The following is an 18,404-nucleotide window of genomic DNA, read 5'->3' on the forward strand; positions in this document are numbered from 1 at the left end:
CCTTACGCTCTCTTAGGCTGATGCTTCTCAGAAAGACCAGGTCCATATGCAGAGTTGCACCAGTTTAGCTGAAAGCATGCCACAAAGTGCAGTGTTTGTGTGGGGACACTTATGTCAGGTTCCACCTGGTTTAGCTTGCACTGATGCCTGCCATGTTCAGACTGAGGGTGGAAGAGGGTCTGCACACAGAGTTGCGCTGATGTCTCTAACCTGATACGGCGTCACACCTTTACCTGAACTGGTGTGACAGAGACCTTTTTCATAGATTCCAAGCACAGAAGGAACCACTGAGATCGTGTAGTCTGACCTCCTGTATACCACAGGCCAGAGACTACAAGGCGCCCAGGGTGCTAGGGCTGCAGGGAGGTTGGGTGGGCAGTTCTAGTGGGAGGAGGTGCCTGACTGTCAGGGCCATGGGGTGGGCAGGCCAGCTGATTGGGTGAGGGACCTGGGTGCTAGGGCTGTGGCCTGGCAGACCTAGTTGGTAAAGCATCTGGGCAATAGGGCTGTGGGGAGGGTGGGCCCATCAGGTGAGGCACCTGGGCACTAGGACTGCGTGGAGGGCGGGCTGATCAGGTGAGATGCCTGCACGCTAGGGCTGTGGGGAGGGTGGGCCCACTGGGCGAGGTGCCTGAGCACCACAGCTGCAGGGAGAGCAAGGCCCATCGAGTGAGCCACCTGGGCATCAGGGCTGTGGGTAGGGCGGGCCGACCTAATGTGTGAGGTGAGTGAGTGAGGGGCAGGGATGCCTAGGCAAGTGCTGTGAAGTACCTTGGCCAGATTTCCTGCTGCTTGGCACGTGAGCAGTTGCTGACTTCAGTGTAATGTGACCAAGTGTTATTCTTCAGTCAGGACTGGGGTGTTTCAGAGAGACCTGCTCTAGCTCGAACAGGAATGAATTCAGGGAAGCCCTGTAGCCCGTGTTACATGGGAGGTCAGACTGGATGTGCAGGATGGTCCCTTCTGGCCTCACACTCTTGGTCTCTGTGAAAGTGGGTGTGAAACACTCTCAGAGCAGAGCAGGAGCACTCTGCCCTGGTGTGGCTGGTGCAGGCCCTGCAGGGCAGTGACGAATTGGGCCCATTGCTTTTTGGTATCACCCATGTATGTCCACTGACTCGCGCACGCGTACAGAGTCAGTTAAAGGGAGAAAGCTCGCAGTACAAACCTCTGAATCCTCCAGCCCTTGCCTGGGGATCTGCTGCCTTGTTTGCCTGGGCTGGCCCAGTGGTGGCCCTGCAGTGGTGCATGGATCCTCTCGGAGGCTCGAGCCTCTTCCTGTGTGTGCACATGGAGACTGGGCATTCAGAACAAGATCAGTTTAGGCCTGCCCTTTCCCTGGGTCTTGCTAGGGCACTAGTGAGGATGGAGGTTGGCCCGCCATGGCTCTCCTCCAGCCCGTTCCTAGCAGGAGGCCAGCCTGTCCCCTGTCTCACCCTCTGGCTCTGTCCCCGTCCTGCAGAAATCATCGAAGAGTTAATTAAGGAGGATGGATTCCAGCCACAAGCCCTGCCCTTCCTCTCCAAGGCATCTGCCAAGGGCACGGCCAAGCTGGTGCCCAGGGGTTCAAACCCAGCTGTTCCCTCTGGGATGCTGAGGCTAATGGAGCCGACAGGACCTAGCCCACTGCAAGGCGGCTTGCCCTCCTTTGGAAGCTCCCATCCCGCTGTGGCTCATGTCCTGCCACTGGACTCTCAGTCTCCCCTGCTCTCGCAGAGCCTCAGTAGCCTGCAGCTGACGCCCAGGCTGGTGCCCAGGGGGACGACTCCACCCCCTGCCAGCCGGCCCAAGTGGCCTTCGCCCATGCGCTCGCCAAAGGAGCAGTTGGAAGACATGCTGGAGCCTCCCAGGCTGGTGATCACTGAGCAGCCGAAGCAGCGGGGGATGCGCTTCCGCTACGAGTGCGAGGGCAGGTCAGCAGGCAGCATCCTGGGCGAGAGCAGCACGGAGGCCAGCAAGACCCTGCCAGCCATCGAGGTGAGTGTGGGGGAGGAGCAGGGGCCAGTCTCCTCACAGCAGGGAAAGGGGCTGGGGGAGGGTCAGGGCCAGCCTTGGGCTGCCTGCGCCTTGTGTGGCGGGGCCGACTGTTCCTCTATCTGTCCGTTAGTGCCCCCCTCACAGGAGAGGCGGGGACCGGGGACCTGCCCCACTCCCCTCGCTCTCTTCCTGGTTCTTGGCGCCCCACCGAGGTTGGGGGGCGGGGGAGGGGAGGGCTACCAAGGGCCCTGGTCGCTCCTGCTGAGTGCCCATGCTGTAGCACGCCAGCACCTTTGGGCTTGGAAGGGCCCGGTGACTGCCAAACCCTGCCTCTCTCTGCGCAGTCCTGGCCGGCCTAGCACCGCAGCTGGTGGTGGCCATCCAGGGCCCTTCGCTCCCAGTGGCCAGGCCCTGCCCTCGGGTTATCTCTGTGGGTTTTATTGCCATTTCACGCTGTGGCAGTCAGGATCCATGGCTGGAAAGTGGAGCTGGGCAGCCCAGCGGGCGCAGGGTCGCTTGCGGGCTCTGAGCCGCTGAAGGGAGCAGCCGTGCCTTGAGCCCTGCTCCCTGTGGAGAGGGGTGGGCAATTTACTGGGCAGGTTAATTACACATAGACCAGGCTCTGGCTTCACTCACCCCCATGGCGTGGCGGGGGATTCCCAGCGTGGCCTTGGCTCTGATCTCTTGCTCTTTCCCCAGCTGCTGAACTGCCAGAAGATCCCTGAGGTGAAGGTGATTGCGTGCCTGGTGTGGAAGGACTGGCCCTACCGCATCCACCCTCACAGTCTCGTGGGGAAAGACTGCAACAATGGGCTCTGTGAGGTCACCCTGAGGCCCCAGGCCAACCCCAAACACAGGTACCAGCTCCCTGCTCGGCACAGGGACTCCAGGGCCGTCGCCGGGGGTGCTGCTGCGGCCCCACATGCAGTGCAGCGGGCATGGCAGCTCCTCTCTGTGCATGGCTGAGACCCAGCTGTGAACTGGTGCTGACAGAGCTCACGTGGGGGCAGGGCCTGCCGCTCGCAGCTGGACACTGCGCTCCCCCTCGTCCTCTCTGCGAGGCTGAGGGGCTTTGAGGAACGCACGCAGAGGTGGTTTCAGGGTGGCGGTTACTCCCCCGAGTGCTCCCTCCATGATCTCCCCCACCATGTGATCAGCACCCAGTGTCCCCTTGGGGCAAAGTGGGACATCTCAGGCCACATCAACTGAACCGTTCCAAGCCTCTCAGTTACTTCCACGTAAGAATGGCCATACCTGGCTCAGACCAAAGGTCCTTCTATGACGGAGTCACAGGTCTGATGCTCTGGAACTGTTCTGTATGAAGTCAGCCAGGACTCTGGGTAGTGTGACTCCCTCAGGGCACACTGTCCAGGGCAAAGAAGCCCCCTCAACTATAGCCTTCCTGGTCTGACCTCGGAGCATTCAGCATCCCTGTTCACACCATATACTCCTCCTTGGCGGGTCCACCTGGACAGGACCCCTGAGGAAGCCAGAGGGCCCTGCACCCCCACTCCACAGTCAGCAGTGACTCTCAGCCAGCATGTAAAACAGAAGGTTTATTAGTCAACAGGAACACAGCGTAGAACAGAGCTTGTTAGCACAGAAATCAGTGACTTTCAGCAAAGTCCATCTTGGGGGGGGGGGGACCCCAGGCTGGACGTCCTGGACTCCCCTCTCTGAGTCCTAAACAGGAGACTGCCCAGCTTCCAGAGACCCCCCCACCTCTGACACACCCATTGCCCCTCCTTCGGTCTTTGTCTCGCTTTCCGGGCAAAGTGTCACCTGGTCACGTCCCCCACCTGGGTCTCAGGTTACGAAGGGCATCGGCCATCACTTATGTGCAGGCATCTGGAGCCTCTTCACCTGGCCCCGAGGGTCTCAGCAAAAGTCACACACCCTTATTCCCACCACCTAGGCATAGGTGCGATACACAGGGAAACTGAGGCACACACAGTATTCATGCAAAACACTAAGACTCACATAGGCTCACATGCAACATAATAAGGAGGAAAACCCCACTTTGTCACACCATCTATTCCAGTATCCTGTCTTCCGATAGTGGCCAATGGCAGGTGCCCCAGAGCGAATAAACAGACCACGTAATCATCAAGTGATCCATTCCCTGTTCCCCATTCCCAGCTTCTGGCAAACAGAGGCTAGAGACACCATCCCAGCCCATCTTGGCTAATAGCCATTGATGGACCTATCCTCCATGAATAGACATTGCTGCCCCTAAGCAGCTCGGTAACCTGATTGCGGCCAATGGGTCAGCTGAGGTGAGATCTCCCCACCCTATAGCTTCTGCCATTGTCCTGGTCTGGTGACAGAACAGTCCTCTCCCTGCCCCAGAGCCCACCATGTTGCCCCGCCCTCACCACATGGGAAAACCGACCCCTAGCACAGCAGTTCTCAACCAGGAGTCCAGGAGCCCCTGGGGGATCATGAGCAGGTTTCAGGGGGTCCGCCAAGCAGGGCCAGTGTCAGACTTGTTTGGGGCCAGGGCAGAAAGCCAAAGCCTCACCACATGGGGCTGAAGCCTGGGGCCTTGAACCCCACCACCCAGGGCCACATGCCACAGGGCACCACCCTGTGGCATGGGGCCCCTGGCAATGGCCCTGCTTGTACCCCCTAATGCCAGTCCTGGCTTTTATCTGCAGGAAACCAGTCGGTGCGGCGCAGGTGGGCCACGGAGTTTTTATAGCGTGTTGGGGGGGCTCAGAAAGATAAAGGTTGAGAATGCCTGCTCTAGCAAATTGCCCTGGAGCTTGGGGGGAGACTTCATTTGCTTCAGAGGAAGTTAATTAGGCATCTGTTCAAGCTAAGCCAAAGTGAGGTACCCTGACATGACACCGGAGAAGCCACATGAGGACTGCTCAGAACTCAGTGAGCCATGTGCCCACAAGAGCACTGTGAGGACCATTGGCACTGCCATGCAGGCATGTCCCTCCTCGGGGTGGATGCTCTGATTCTGGGGCAAGAGTGGCCTTGTCCTAGGGCAGCCACACCCAGAGCATCCTCTTGTGGCAGGCCATGACACAAGTGCACCTGCTTCAGTTTCCCCCTCCGGTAATCCAATAACTTCACTTCAGACTTTTCTCGCTCAATAATACCCATCCTTGGGGCTGCTCTATTACAAAAACCACAATTAGTTGAATCCCCAACAGAAATCCCATATTCCATTTCCCATACCCCGGGGGCGGGGGACGACAGACATCCGCAAGCCTCTGTCTTTGTTAAGGTGCAGGCCACTCCCTTGCAGGCCTGGCAGGCTCTGGGCTCCATAAGTGAGAGCCTAAGAGAAGCAGGGTCGTATCAATCTCCTGACCCCGATGGAAGGGCTGCTTTGCTTTGTGGTCCCAGGTGATGGCACTTCCTGTGCAGAGGTGGGGTTCCTCTCACATGGCCCCTGGCAAAGCGTTGCGTGGGCCACGGTGTCTGGCCATGGCCTTAGCCCCAGCCTTGCCCGCAGCGTCTCCAACACGTCTCTCCTTTGGTTCCCGGCAGTTTTAACAACCTTGGCATCCAGTGCGTGAAGAAGAAAGAGATCGAGGCAGCCATAGAGAAGAAGCTGCAGCTAGGGATCGATCCATTCAAAGGTGCGTGGCCCCAAGGAGCCCTGCCCCCCCCGCTAGCCAGGCAACTCCATTGTGGAGTTAGATGGGTCAGGTACTGGGTCAGGGTGTGACGGGTTGTCACCCCTGGGGTGCAGTTTGGGAGCCATGGGAACCATTGCACCCTTTTAACCCCTCCGGCTTGACTGCCCTTTCCTACACGGCTCTGTTGGTGACTCACCGCCTCTTCAGGCCCTGTAGTCACCCAATGTGACAGCAGGTGGCGCCACACACCCCAACTGACTGACCTGAGTGCCTTACTCAAGGACAGGCAGGAAACAGCAGCCAGTTTCCCAGCTTCTCCACCCTGCACCCTTGCTGGAGTATAAACCCCAGATTGTACCGTCTTGCACTGCACAGGGATGTGTACAACGTAAGCTCATAAAGTTTGCCCTCCCCTCCCTGTGGGAAGGGTATGCACAATACGCTCGTGTTAACCAAGCTGAGATTGTTCCCCAGACATTTCACTCAAAGGTACACTGGCTTAGATAAAGCAAAAGCAAGCTTATTAACTACAAAAAGATAGATTTTAAGTGATAGCAAACAAATCAAAGCAGATTACCTAGTAAGTAAACGAAACCCCAAAGGAAGCCTAAGATACTGGACAGATCGGAAATGAAGTAGCAGTTTCTCACCCTGACTGGTGATAAGCCGGCTGCAGATTCTCAAGGCACAAGCAGCGCTTGCTTTGCAGCTTGGCCTCCCCACCCCGTTCCAAGTCCTTTTCTTTCGGAGCTTCTCTCAGGTGTTGAGTTGTGGGGGGGTAAAGAATGCCCGATGACGTCACTCCCTGCCTTATATAGCTTTTCCAAATGGTGGGTACCCTTTGTTTCAAACTTGGTTCCCAGACTAGTTTGTGGAAAAATACAGGTACCCAAAATGGAGTTCAGAGTCATGTGATCTGGTCACATGCCCTTGCAGAGTCATAGCAGCCATTACTTACAAGCTGGCCGAAATGTTTACAGGTCGGCTAAGCTATTCCACAGCCCATTATCTTTGCTGATGGGCCATTAGCACTGTCTGGCTTCTTCATTGTTGTACCTGAAAGGCTGGCTGTGGGTGTTTTCCAGAGTAAGCCCATTTGAAATACAGTTCCATAGTCAATATTTGTAACTTCAGATACAAAAATGATACATGCATACCGATAGGATAATCATATTCAGCAAATCATAACTTTTCCAATGACACCTCACATGACCCAACTTTTACAAAATGCATCATAATTGTGCCACAATCATATCTTAATAATATTACTATGATGAATATGGGATGCAGTGTCACACTCCACGCCCCCCAATTTACATGCCCAGGCTGACCCTCAGAGCTGCCACCCCCAATGCATGCTCCTGCCCCACCCCCAAAGCTTCCAGAGCTGCTCCCCCAACACGTCCCACCCATAGCACCCCCCCCAAGCTCCTGCAAGTCCCCCAGGTTCCCCTCCCCAATGCACACACCCACCCTGCCCTGCCTGAGTCCCCCTGCGTCCCCACACGCACCCACCCACCCTGATTCCGCCCAAGTCCCCTCCCCCACACACACCAGAATCCCGCAGAGCCCCCTGCCAACACTCGTGTTCATCCTGACTCCATTGCCCCCAGAGCCCACCAACACACCCCCCGCCACCAAGTCCCCCCAGGGCCCTCTCCTCAAACACAGGCACTCACTCTGACTTCCCTCCAGCCCAACCACCCCCACTGTTTCCAATGGACTAAAGGGCTGTCACGGAGCCCCAGAATCGGGGCTACACCCCCAGCTTTGGAACAGCCTCCTGGAGGAACCCGTCAGTGGGCTAGGCCCCCCAGGGATCTCACTCATCCTCCAGGGCCAGCCATGTAGCCTCCTTGCCTCTGAGACTGAACTTCTGGGCCGTAGCCCTCCTGCCACAGCCCCCTACTGCAGGGACTGACACCCCCAGCAGCATTTGCAGGGACTCCTGGCAGAACAGTTGGGTTTATTGGTCCCTGGAGCCCAGCATGGGACATCCCCAGGTTCTTGCAGAGACATGGAGGTTAAAGCATTGTCTGGCCTGGTCAGCCCAGGCCCAGCCAAGCTGGAGTGATCCCCATGGCCAGGCTCTGTCTCTCTTCCCGTCTGATCTCCTTGGTCAGTCCCCAGATGAGAGCCCCAGCTCCTTCCAGAGCTGGCTCTTACCCCCCACCTCCCCATCCTTTGCTCTCCAGCTGCGGGTTCTGCTCAGCTCCCCCGCTGAGAGGTCGGGAAATCCAGCTCTCTCTGGGTTGCCGGTTGTTAGGTGTCAATGCCCTGATGACTGGATTTGCCATTATCCTTTTGGATTCTCCATTGATACAGAGTTGGTTTCAGCCAGTCCTTTTCCAATGACCTGTTCTCTGTGTCTCCGCAAAAAATAAACACCCTTTCCCCCCGACCCAGTTAACTATGCAGCACATAGGGCTACCCACTATTCATACAAAACATTGTGAAAAATTCCCACTTTGTCCCATCTCTTCCCCTTTGAGACTGAACTGAGTGGGGTCACTTTGGCCGGTGACCTGGGGAAGTTCAGGTACCTCTTTCAGTGACAGAGCATCTGCTCTAACATTGGCATTCCCACTAACATGAATCACTTCCTTATCATAATCTTGGAGGATCAGACTCCAGCTCAGAAGCATGGCATTAGCCCTTTCCATTTGATGTAGCCACGTTAGAGGACAGTGGTCAGTATACACGGTAAAGAGCCATGCAAATAGATACAGCTGCAGCTTTTTAAGGGCCCACCCAACGGCCAGGCGTTCTTTCTCCATGGTAGCATAGTTCTGCTTCTGGGGCAGTAGTTTCTTACTCAGGTATGCAATTGTGTGTCTCTCCCCCATAGCATTGGCTTGCATTAGCACCACGCCCAGCCCTGTGTCTGAGGCATCTGTGAACACCAGGAAGGGCTCGTCAAAGTCTGGGTTTACTAGAACTGGATCCTGGCTTAGAGCCTCCTTCGACGAACAGAGAGGCCCCTGGCACTGCTTGGTCCAGACCACCTTGTCTGTCTTACCCTTTTTTGTACAGTTTAGTGATGGGAGCTGGTAGGGAGCTAAAGTGGGGTACAAACCTTTGGCAGCACCCCACCATCCCAGTAAAGGTCTGGGTCTGTTTTCTGGTTTTGGGGCAGCTGGTGGAGGGATGCCAAGAGAGGGGTGATGGGGGAAAAGCGATGGGCTGGGAGAATGAGCTTTGCAGCCGCATTCTGCACAGCACAGAGTAGAGCGAGGATGCATGTGTCAAGGCCGGAGAGAAGGATGTTGAGGTGTTCAGGACACGTGATGCTGAGAACCTGAAGGAGTTTTAGCTCTGGAGGGATGGGAAAGGCAGGATCTTCGAGATGTTCTGCAGAAAGAATTGGCAAGAGTTGGACACAGGCTGGCTTGCCTCAGCTTGGGGTATAGCTCTGGGATGGCTTTCCAAACTCTGCAGGGGCGCTCTCCTCCTGGAGCCTCAGGATACTGAATGCCCCGCTCTCTCTCTGCAGCTGGCTCCCTGAAGAATCACCAGGAGGTGGACATGAACGTGGTGAGGATCTGCTTCCAGGCCTCATATCAGGAGCCCTCAGGACAGATCCGGCACCTCAACCCCGTCCTCTCTGAGCCCATCTTTGACAAGAGTAGGTAGCTGGGCTGTGGCAGGGGAGGGCAGGGCAGGGCAGGGTGGAACGGAGCGATGCAGCGGGCCATGGTGATGCCAGAGGAGGGAATGTGGTCAAGCCCACTTTCCCTAGGATGACAGAGTGCTGGACAGAGGCCAGGATCAGAACTGCAGCTGTGTCCCTGATGTTTGGACACCCAGCCTGGGCTGGGGACTGCGGGGGGGGGATGTTTCTGAGGGAAAGGAGACTCACTGCAATAGCTCAGCCTACCTTGGCTGAGTGAGAGAACAGCGTCACTAGGCTGGAGCCTGCCAGGGCCCTGGCTGAGAGAACTGGGCTGGGCAGTCCAGTGCTGTGTAGGCTGTTTGTGTTGTCGTGGTGTGTGTGCCAGGTACACACATACCGGGCTGGTATTGCAGCGGTGCCCTGATGGGACTGGGCAGCCCTGTGCTGGACGGGCCGTTTGGGGCCGGGCTGGTATTGCAGCGGTGCCCTGGTGGGACTGGGCAGCCCTGTGCCGGACGGGCCGTTTGGGGCATGGCTGGTATTGCAGCGGTGCCATGCTTGGTCCTATACGGACCAGTAGGAAGAGATGGTGTCTGCACTTGAGAGTTCACACTAGGGACAGGACATGTGGAGGTGCTGGGAGTGATTGTTAGCGCCACATTTAACCGGTGGATAGGATCTGTTCCCAGTGGCCCTGGCCATCTCCTGTCCCTATGGCAGACGGGGGCTCCTGGGGGGATCTGAACAAGGAGACGGGAGTGGTTTACAGGCCAATTCGTGGGCAGCCGCCAGCCTATCCACTGGTGTGCATTAGTGCACTCTGCTTGGAGGAATGGCAGCCCGCCTCCTGTGTGTCATGGGCCCTGCACTGCCAATGGCTGATGGAGGCTCTTGTGGGCATTCAGAGCAGGCTGCCAGCACTGTGAGGCTCTGGGTGGCTGCGGGGTGCAAAACAGTGACCATGTGAAGACTGAGATGGCTGCAGATTTGTGACTGGCATAACCTGGTGCTTGCCTGGCAGCAGCACCATGTCTGTTCCCTGGCACAGGGCACCCCCACCTGGCCCCAGAGCTGACGCCACCCAGGTCAGGCAAATAACCAGAATGAATTTTTACAAGTGTCAGCATAGCCCCATTGGCCTTTTCAGAGGCTGCGGGTCCCCCATGCCTGCTGGCCAGCCCTGCATGGTAGGGCAGGGATGGAGGTGGGATGCCTCATTCCTGCCGGCCAGCCCTGCATTGTGGGGCAGGAGTAGAGGGGGGATCCCCCGTGCCTGGTCAGCCATGTGTGGCAGGGGAGGGATGGGAGGGTCCCTCGTACCAGCCAGCCAGCCCTGCATGGTGGCGGGTAGGATGGGGTGGCTCCCTGATACCAGCTGGCCCCATGTGGCTGGGGAAGGACGGAGCAGGGTGGGGAGATCTGTGTGGTGGCTGAACTGAGTCTTGGCATGTGCAGAATCCACAAACACATCAGAGCTGAGGATCTGCCGGATGAATAAGGAGTACGGGCCCTGCACGGGTGGGGAGGAACTCTACCTGCTCTGCGACAAAGTCCAGAAAGGTAACGGAGGGGAAGGGGGTTAGCGGACTGGGGCGGTGGGAGGGGGTCTGCTAGAATGGGGGGTGGGAGGAGGCATGGAGCTCTGGTAGAAGGGGAAGGGGTTGGGGGGGAGGGCAAATGGGCTGGTTCTGGAGCCCTGCTACACCGAGAGGGGAGGTGATGGTGTGGGGCCTTTGCGGGGCACATGCTTATTCAGAAGTTTGTAGAGCTCAAGGCCAGGAGGACCCATTAGATTAGCCAGTCTGACCCCTGCATCGCACAGGCCATTGCATTGCATGGAACTGCCCTGTGCAGCATCCAAGGACATAGTTACACCAGAGGGTTTCAGTCCTCGGACACTGTGGTGCTGACAGCCACAGGCAGAGGACTGGAGAGACCCAGGTGCCCTCAGGCCCCTGCCATGGCAGAGAGTTGATGAGATGAGACGTGGCCAGCTGATCTACACCTGTCAGCCGGGAAAGGTGAAATGCCCCAAGGTCCTGTCAGTCTGATCTGGGGAGGAGGATTCCTGCCCTGCTCCAAACCTGGAGGTTAGCGTGACCGTGAGCAAGTATGTGAAACCCAGCAGCCAGACAAGTAGGCAGGGAATTCTCTGTGCTACCATACCTTGTGGGCATGGGGTCTCCTCCCATAGCAGCTGAATCTGGGCCCCAATCTGCCCTCAGGGGCTCTGTCCCCAGCTCCTCCCATCCAACCCAGTCTCCCGGGGCACCCCCTTGCCTGCCAGTCAACTCCCCAGCCCTCACCCCGCATCCCCCGCAGAGGACATTGCCGTGGTCTTCCGGAGGGACGCGTGGGAGAGCAAGGCGGACTTCTCGCAGGCCGACGTGCACCGTCAGATAGCCATCGTCTTCAAGACACCCCCGTACCAGCACCTGGACATCCTGGAGCCGGTGGAGGTGGAGGTATATCTGCAGCGCCTGACAGACAGCGTCTGCAGCGAGCCCTTCCTTTTCACCTACCTGCCCAAGGACCACGGTAACCACCACCCCATAATGTCCTTCACAGCCCTTCGGGGAAAGGGGAGGGCCCAGAGCAGGACCTCAGGGGAAGGGGCATCAGGGGAGCCCAGAGCAGTCCCCGCCAGCCACAGCCCCTCATGGGTAGAGGGGTTGGGGGGCCCAGTGGCGCCCCTGCCAGTCACAGTTCCTGAGGGCGAGGGGGAGGACTGGTCACAGTCCTTCGGGGATAGGGAGGGTCAGAGGGGCCCAGCACAGCCCCTGCCAATCATAGCCCTGTTGGTGGAGAAAAGGGGTCATGAGACCCCAGAGCAGCTTCTGCTGCTCACAGCTCCTTGGTGGGGACCAGAGCAGCCCCCACCAATCACAGCCTTGTTGGGAGGGATGGGGGGCATGGGAGCCCAGAGCAACCACCATCAGTTACAGCCCCGTTGCGCGGGAGTGGGAGAACAGGGGCCAGAGCAGTCCCCACTAGTCACAGCCCCTCGGGGGAAGGGGGACTCATGGGGCCCAGAGTAGCCCCTGCCATATGCAGCCCCTCAGGGAAAGAAGGGGTCGGGTCATCCAGAGCAGCCATCGCTGATTATAGCCCTCTGGAGAGGGTTGGGGGAGAGCAGAGCAGCCCCAATGGACAAAGCCACATCAAGGGGGAAGGGCGGGTCAGGGGGCCCAGAGCAGCCCCTGCCGCACGCAACCCCTCAGGGAAAGGGGGGTCAGGGGGGCCCAGAGCAGCCCCAATGGACACAGTCACATCGGGGGTGAGAAAGGGGGGTCAAGCGGGCACAGAGCAGCCCCTGCTGGTCACAGCCCCTCACGGAAAGGGGAGTCAGGGGCCCCAGAGCAGCCCCTGCTGGTCACAGCCCCACAGGGTGGAGCAGGCACGTGCCCAGCTGGTGCCAGGCAGGTTTCGGGAGCCTGTGGGCAGAGGCCTGTGTCAGTTTCCCATGGTTCAGGCCACACCCTCCTCTGCCTCAATCTCTACAGACACATATGGGGTGCACGTGAAGAGGAAGCGGGGGATGCCAGATGTCCTGGAGGAGCTCTCAGCATCAGGTGAGTGTGCGGGCCTCACGCCAGGGCAGGCTGGGGGGGCTGTGGGGATCAGGCTGGCCTGGGCTATGGCCCTTGCAAGAAGCTCTTGGCTCCTGGGCTGGCTCTGCCCATGCCAGGGGTGACTGATGGCTCCAGCCTGGCCCTGGAGTTTCCGGTGGGATGGGAGGAGGCCCTGGGTTCCCAGCTCTGCCTCTGGCCGGCTGGGGAGTCACTCCCCTCAGTGTGCCCCCATCTGCAGAACGGCACCAGGGATCTGACTCCTTGGCAGAGCACTTGAAAAGGTAAAAAGAAAAGGAGGACTTGTGGCACCTTAGAGACTAACAAATTTATTTGAGCATAAGCTTTCATGAGCTACAGCCCACTTCACTGGATGCATGCAGTGGAAAATACAGTAGGGAGATTTTATATACACAGAGAACATGAAACAATGGATTTTACCATACACACTGTAACCTGAGTGATCACTTAAGGTGAGCTATTACCAGCAGGAGAGAAAAAAACCCTTTTGTAGTGATAATCAAGGTGGGCCATGTCCATCAGTTGACAAGAACGTGTGAGGAACAGTGTGTGGGGGGAAATAAACATGGGGAAATAGTTTTACTTTGTGTAATGACACATCCATTCCCAGTCTTTATTTTGCAAACTGGACACCATTAAATTAGGCTTGAATCCACACCGCTCAGCGTGACGGCCTGATCCCCACCCCACTCCACACCGCTCAGCGTGACGGCCTGGTCCCCTCCCCCTCCACTCCACACCGCTCAGCGTGATGGCCTGGTCCCCTCCCCCCCAATCCACACCGCTCAGCGTGATGGCCTGGTCCCCTCCCCCCCAATCCACACCGCTCAGCGTGATGGCCTGGTCCCCCACGCCATCCACACCGCTCAGCGTGACGGCCTGATCCCCTCCCCCACGCCATCCACACCGCTCAGCGTGACGGCCTGGTCCCCCACGCCATCCACACCGCTCAGCGTGACGGCCTGATCCCCTCCCCCACGCCATCCACACCGCTCAGCGTGACGGCCTGGTCCCCCACGCCATCCACACCGCTCAGCGTGACGGCCTGGTCCCCTCCCCCCCAATCCACACCGCTCAGCGTGACGGCCTGGTCCCCCACGCCATCCACACCGCTCAGTATGATGGCCTGGTCCCCCACGCCATCCACACCGCTCAGTATGATGGCCTGGTCCCCCCATCCAGACTGCTCAGCATCATGGCCTGATCCCCCCTGCACATCCACATTGCTCAGCTTGAGGGCCAGTCCCCCACATCCCCTGCTCAGAGTGACGGGTCGATGGAGTGCAGCCTTCAGGCACCTGCTGTCTGAGGGGACGGGGGAATCTTGCAGGGGCTGCTCCCATCAGGCTTGCTGCTGCAGTCATAGGTGGCTTTTGGCTCCTTCGGGTGCCCATTGTGGGGCTAGGTTGTGCCCGTGCTAGGGCACTGTGAAGTGCCTTCTCTTCTTGTCCCTTAGACCCTCATGGGATTGAAGCCAAGAAGAGGAAGAAGAAGCCAGGCTACATGGACCATTTCATCACGCCCCAGACAGCAGGTCAGTTGTCTTGTGTCAGGATGTGGATGGGCACAAGGCTGGCTGGTGCCTCTGAGCAGGGACCCCCCCCATATGGTGTATTTGTCTAGGGGGGGTGCAGTGTTCCCTTCCTACACATGGGAGGGGAGCAGATGGGGCCCAGGGGGTGCTATGACCCCCTCCACACTGGGCAGGAGGAAGGTGGGGGCATCCAGGGATCACAGTGACCCCTTTCACATGGCAGGGGCAGGTTGGGGCATCTGGGGTTGGCATAATGACCTCCTCCCCATGGGGGAAGATAGGGGGAAGCCTGAGGGGGACACACTGATCCCCCATGTGGGGACCTGGGGGCACAATGATTCCCACACTTAGGGGGCAGTGGGGTTCTGCGGAGCCCCTTTTCATGGGTGGCAACGATGTCAGGGTCTCAGCTCCGAACTCCTAGTGGAACCAATGTGAGCTGGGGTGCTCTGGCCCCCTGAGAATTAGCCCAAAGGTGTCCTGAGCTGGGCCCCCCCTGCTAGAGCCCCCAAGGCATTGCCCTCTGCTTCCCCAGGTCTGCAGCACTGCAACCCAGCTGGCCAGGTACGTCCCCAGGAGCCCTCCAGTGACTGCACTCATCGCTGGGGTCACTCCCCACTGTGACGGGATCCCTGGGTGCAGCCTGGGACTGTGGGACCGCCGTGGCCTCTTAACTCTCCAGCCTGGGTTGTCTCTCACAATGCTTTGCTAGTGACAAGCAGCAAACCCCTCCAGGCAATGTGATCACTCAGCACAACCGCATGTGGAGCCCCCACACCCAGCTTGATTGCATGAATGGTCCCAGAGCCACTCATGAATCACACAGAGAAGGGCACCAGCCCAATCCCCCCAGCTCCCAGAATATACCATCTTGCACTGCTCAAGATGCTTTCTTGAGCAATATAAGTAAATTAATTGGTTCACCTCTTCAGCAATGGAAAGTGGATATACACCAGCCTCTATAAATCTGAGCAGATTTACCAAACACTTCAGGCAAATACACTAGTAAAGATAAAGAATGAAACAAGTTTATTGACTACAAAAGATAGATTTTAAGTGATAGGCAAAAAGTCAGAGTTAGTTACCAAAATAAAATGTAAGCACACAGTCTAAACTCTCAACCCTATTAGTCTGGGCAACATCTAGATTAAGCAGTTTTTCTCACCCCACTGGATATTGCAGTTCATAGTACACAGGTTTCACCCTTGAAGCCTGGGCCAGTCTCCTCTGTTGGAGTCTTCAGTCTTCTGAGAGTCCTTGTTGCTTGCAGCATAGGTGGGGGGAGGAGAAAGACCAAGCATGGTACCACTGTGTTCTATTTTATATTGTTAATCCATGTACTTGGAGGACACAAGTGATGACTGCATGGCAGGTGAGTCACCAGGCAAGGTTGAGCAATTCCCCTAGTGTGGCCTTGTGTAAGTGAGTCATTGCATTGTAGCTCCCTTGCTGGACAATGGCTGGTGATGTCCGTTCAGAACCCACTTGGGTGTTGGTTATCTCCTTTGTCATTGTCTCTGGAGAGCTAGTATCTGGATGCTTCCCAAACCCATAGCATATTTTAGTGAAAACCATACAAGACAATTCTTATAGTTTTATATGCATTAATGATACACACATTTAGATGGAACAGCAGGTCATAACCTTTCCCATGATACCTCACAATACCTGCTTTATATGATCACAATTATATACAAAATGATTAATATGAAGGTTACAGGGTATTGCCCCAAGATATAGAGTGTCACACCCATCATGTCCCTGCCTTGGCCCAACCCCAGGTATTGACTCGCTCCAGTCCAGACTGGTGGCTAGACATGCTGGCAAGGTACAGGCTGTTTCCCTTGTGGGGAGCCTGTCTGGCCATACCCCCACTGCCTACCCTCTGCATGGCAACCCGGCCTCCCAGGAGGATGCCTGTCGCTCTTCCCTGTTGTCCCCAAGGCAGCCTGGGCACCATGCTGCATTCCTGGGGGAACAGGGCTCGCTAGCTGACTGAGCCATTCCTGTTCTGATTGCAGAGGAAGGCTTTGCCCTCCACCCCAGCCTGGAGCACATCACGGTGCCTGAGCCCTTCGATTTCTGCCTGGGCCAGGACTACACCACCTACAGCTGCCTGAACCCGAGGGACATGCTGCCCGCCGCCTGCTCTCCCATGGAGCTGCCAGGCTGCCTTGGCCCAGAGTTCCTGTTGGACGCCTACAGCCCTGCGCAGAGCAGCCCTGCCCCGTTCCTGGCACCTGGGGAGAACTCTGCGGGGGACATTGAGGGTACGGCCAGTCTGGTTGGAAGTAACATGTTCCCCAGTCAGTACAAGGAGGCCTATGAGCGGGCATAGCTGGGCATGAGGTTGGGAGACATGTGAGGAGCAGTCGAGCCTTGTTTCAGATCTGTCCCGGCAGGGAGCCCCTTGCTCTAGCTGGGCAGGGCCTGGAGATGGAAGGACTGGGGCACTTGGCTTGTTGGCAGAGCTTCCCGGGCCTCCCGGCAGCGAGCACAAAGGAGACTGCTTGTCACTGCAGGGCCTACCTCCAGGAGACCAGCTGAGACCAAGGGGCATGGAGAGAGAATGACAGCACCGCCCTCCCCTAAGAGTGTGGGCCCTGAGGAGTGTGGCTGCCTGGGAATGCTCCATCTGCAACTGGAGTTCCACATCCCAGCCTGTCCAATTCCACCTCCGAGCAGCCTCCTCACTGTCAGCATATTCACTCTGCAGTTCCCCTTGCTGAACTCCCTCCAGGAGCTGAGGTGCTGGCTTGCTGGGGCAGGACCTGGCCAGAGGGGCTCTGCGTGGGCACTGTGCCCAGGTTTGACTGCATAGGCTGCTGCAGGGGTTCACGCTTTGCACTATATTTATAGGGGTTAGTTGTAGCCAGCACTTCCCTGCCATAAATGAGGCCACCTCATGGCAAAGGTCGGGGGGGGGAGGCACACGGACACTGTCTGGCCCCCAAATCCTGGCCAGTCAGGGTGGAAGAAATTTAAGGTCTGCTCCTGCTCCCGTTGTAGCCAATGGCCAGGCTCCCCTGGCTAGAGTGAGGACAGCTGTGCCACTGGCTTTGCTATTAATAAGGGGACAGTTTGAAGATCTTCCTGAAGGCCATGCCTTGTGCAGGCTGGATGCCCCGTCCGCAGCAGTCCCTGCACCTGCTGACCTGAGGAGGGTGGGACTAGAACACAGCCTCACAGCTGGCCGTGCTGAGATGCCAGCTGGAACAGAGCCGCTGGGGAACTGGGAGCCAGGACACCTAGGGTCTGTCCCCAGCTCTACTACTGACTCACTCTGTGGCCCTGGGTAGGTCACTCACCTCTCTGTGTCTGTTTCCCAAGTTGTAAAATGAGGGTGATGCTGCTCACCCACCACCCAGGTGTGTTGTGACAGATGGTAATAAAAAACAATACTTCTCTACTGCCTCATTCTGAACCAATTTACGAGCCCATATATCACCTCTAGACAGGGGGGCCTATTGCTGTCACTACAGTGCACCCAGCATCTTATAGCAACAGCATACCACCACTGAGGGCGGGACATGATTTAGCTGTGGGGTGGGGGGAATATAAGGAGACTGAACATAATTACCCAGGCTCGGGGCATTAATATTACTTATCTCACACATTATCCACCCAAGGAGCACTGGTAAAATACTGACACGGAGGGCAGAGCGCCCCTCGCAGAGCAATGAGGCCTGACGCCGCTCAGCCTGTGAGTGCTGAGAGGCTGGCAGCACCAGGTGCTAAGTCAGCAGGTGAAGTGCCCAGAGACCCCCGTGTAGCCCAGGCTAACACGGGCTCTGTGCCCCCGTAGCAGCTAGCTCACGTAGAGAGATTTGTGCTGCTGCTCCTCCTAGAGCACTTCGCCGCCGGCTGCTAGAAGTTGCCTCATTGCTAACTGGGTGCATCATTCTGCTCGCTAGCAGCGAAGTCTCGTACTGTTAACCCAAAGAGAATTCGAGGTGGCTCTCCCCACTCAGAGCCATTAGAGGGCCTGCTCCCCATGTCCTGGGGAAACCCGTGCCCACAGCTACCCTCCAGGACAGGCCTGTAGGGAGCCTGTGACCACCCCCACTTCTCAACATCTCTCTGGCTGCTGCCTC

General features: G+C 57.5%; 1 protein-coding gene across 1 annotated transcript; it reads left to right on the forward strand.

Annotated features, from left to right (window-relative positions):
- The first annotated feature begins 519 nt into the window (after positions 1–519).
- RELB (RELB proto-oncogene, NF-kB subunit) lies at positions 520–17,727 on the forward strand. The gene is made up of 9 exons (XM_084612471.1): positions 520–1,977; positions 2,677–2,834; positions 5,482–5,573; positions 9,067–9,198; positions 10,642–10,746; positions 11,509–11,724; positions 12,690–12,758; positions 14,233–14,310; positions 16,332–17,727. The coding sequence occupies exons 1-9, from the start codon at positions 1,249–1,251 to the stop codon at positions 16,646–16,648; spliced, it is 1,896 nt and encodes a 631-aa protein (XP_084468597.1). The 5' UTR covers positions 520–1,248; the 3' UTR covers positions 16,649–17,727.
- Positions 17,728–18,404: the final 677 nt, after the last annotated feature.

Source organism: Lepidochelys olivacea, assembly GCF_965140295.1.
Source record: "Lepidochelys olivacea isolate rLepOli2 genome assembly, chromosome: 23".
Taxonomy (NCBI): Eukaryota; Metazoa; Chordata; order Testudines; family Cheloniidae; genus Lepidochelys; species Lepidochelys olivacea.

Bases quoted from the DNA above. Each gene is read 5' to 3' on its own strand.
- RELB (XM_084612471.1), top strand. From the start codon at position 1,249: ATGGATCCTCTCGGAGGCTCGAGCCTCTTCCTGTGTGTGCACATGGAG. The intron at 2,835-5,481 runs GTACCAGCTCCC...GGTTCCCGGCAG, and splicing joins CAGGCCAACCCCAAACACAG to TTTTAACAACCTTGGCATCC. The intron at 11,725-12,689 runs GTAACCACCACC...CAATCTCTACAG, and splicing joins CTACCTGCCCAAGGACCACG to ACACATATGGGGTGCACGTG.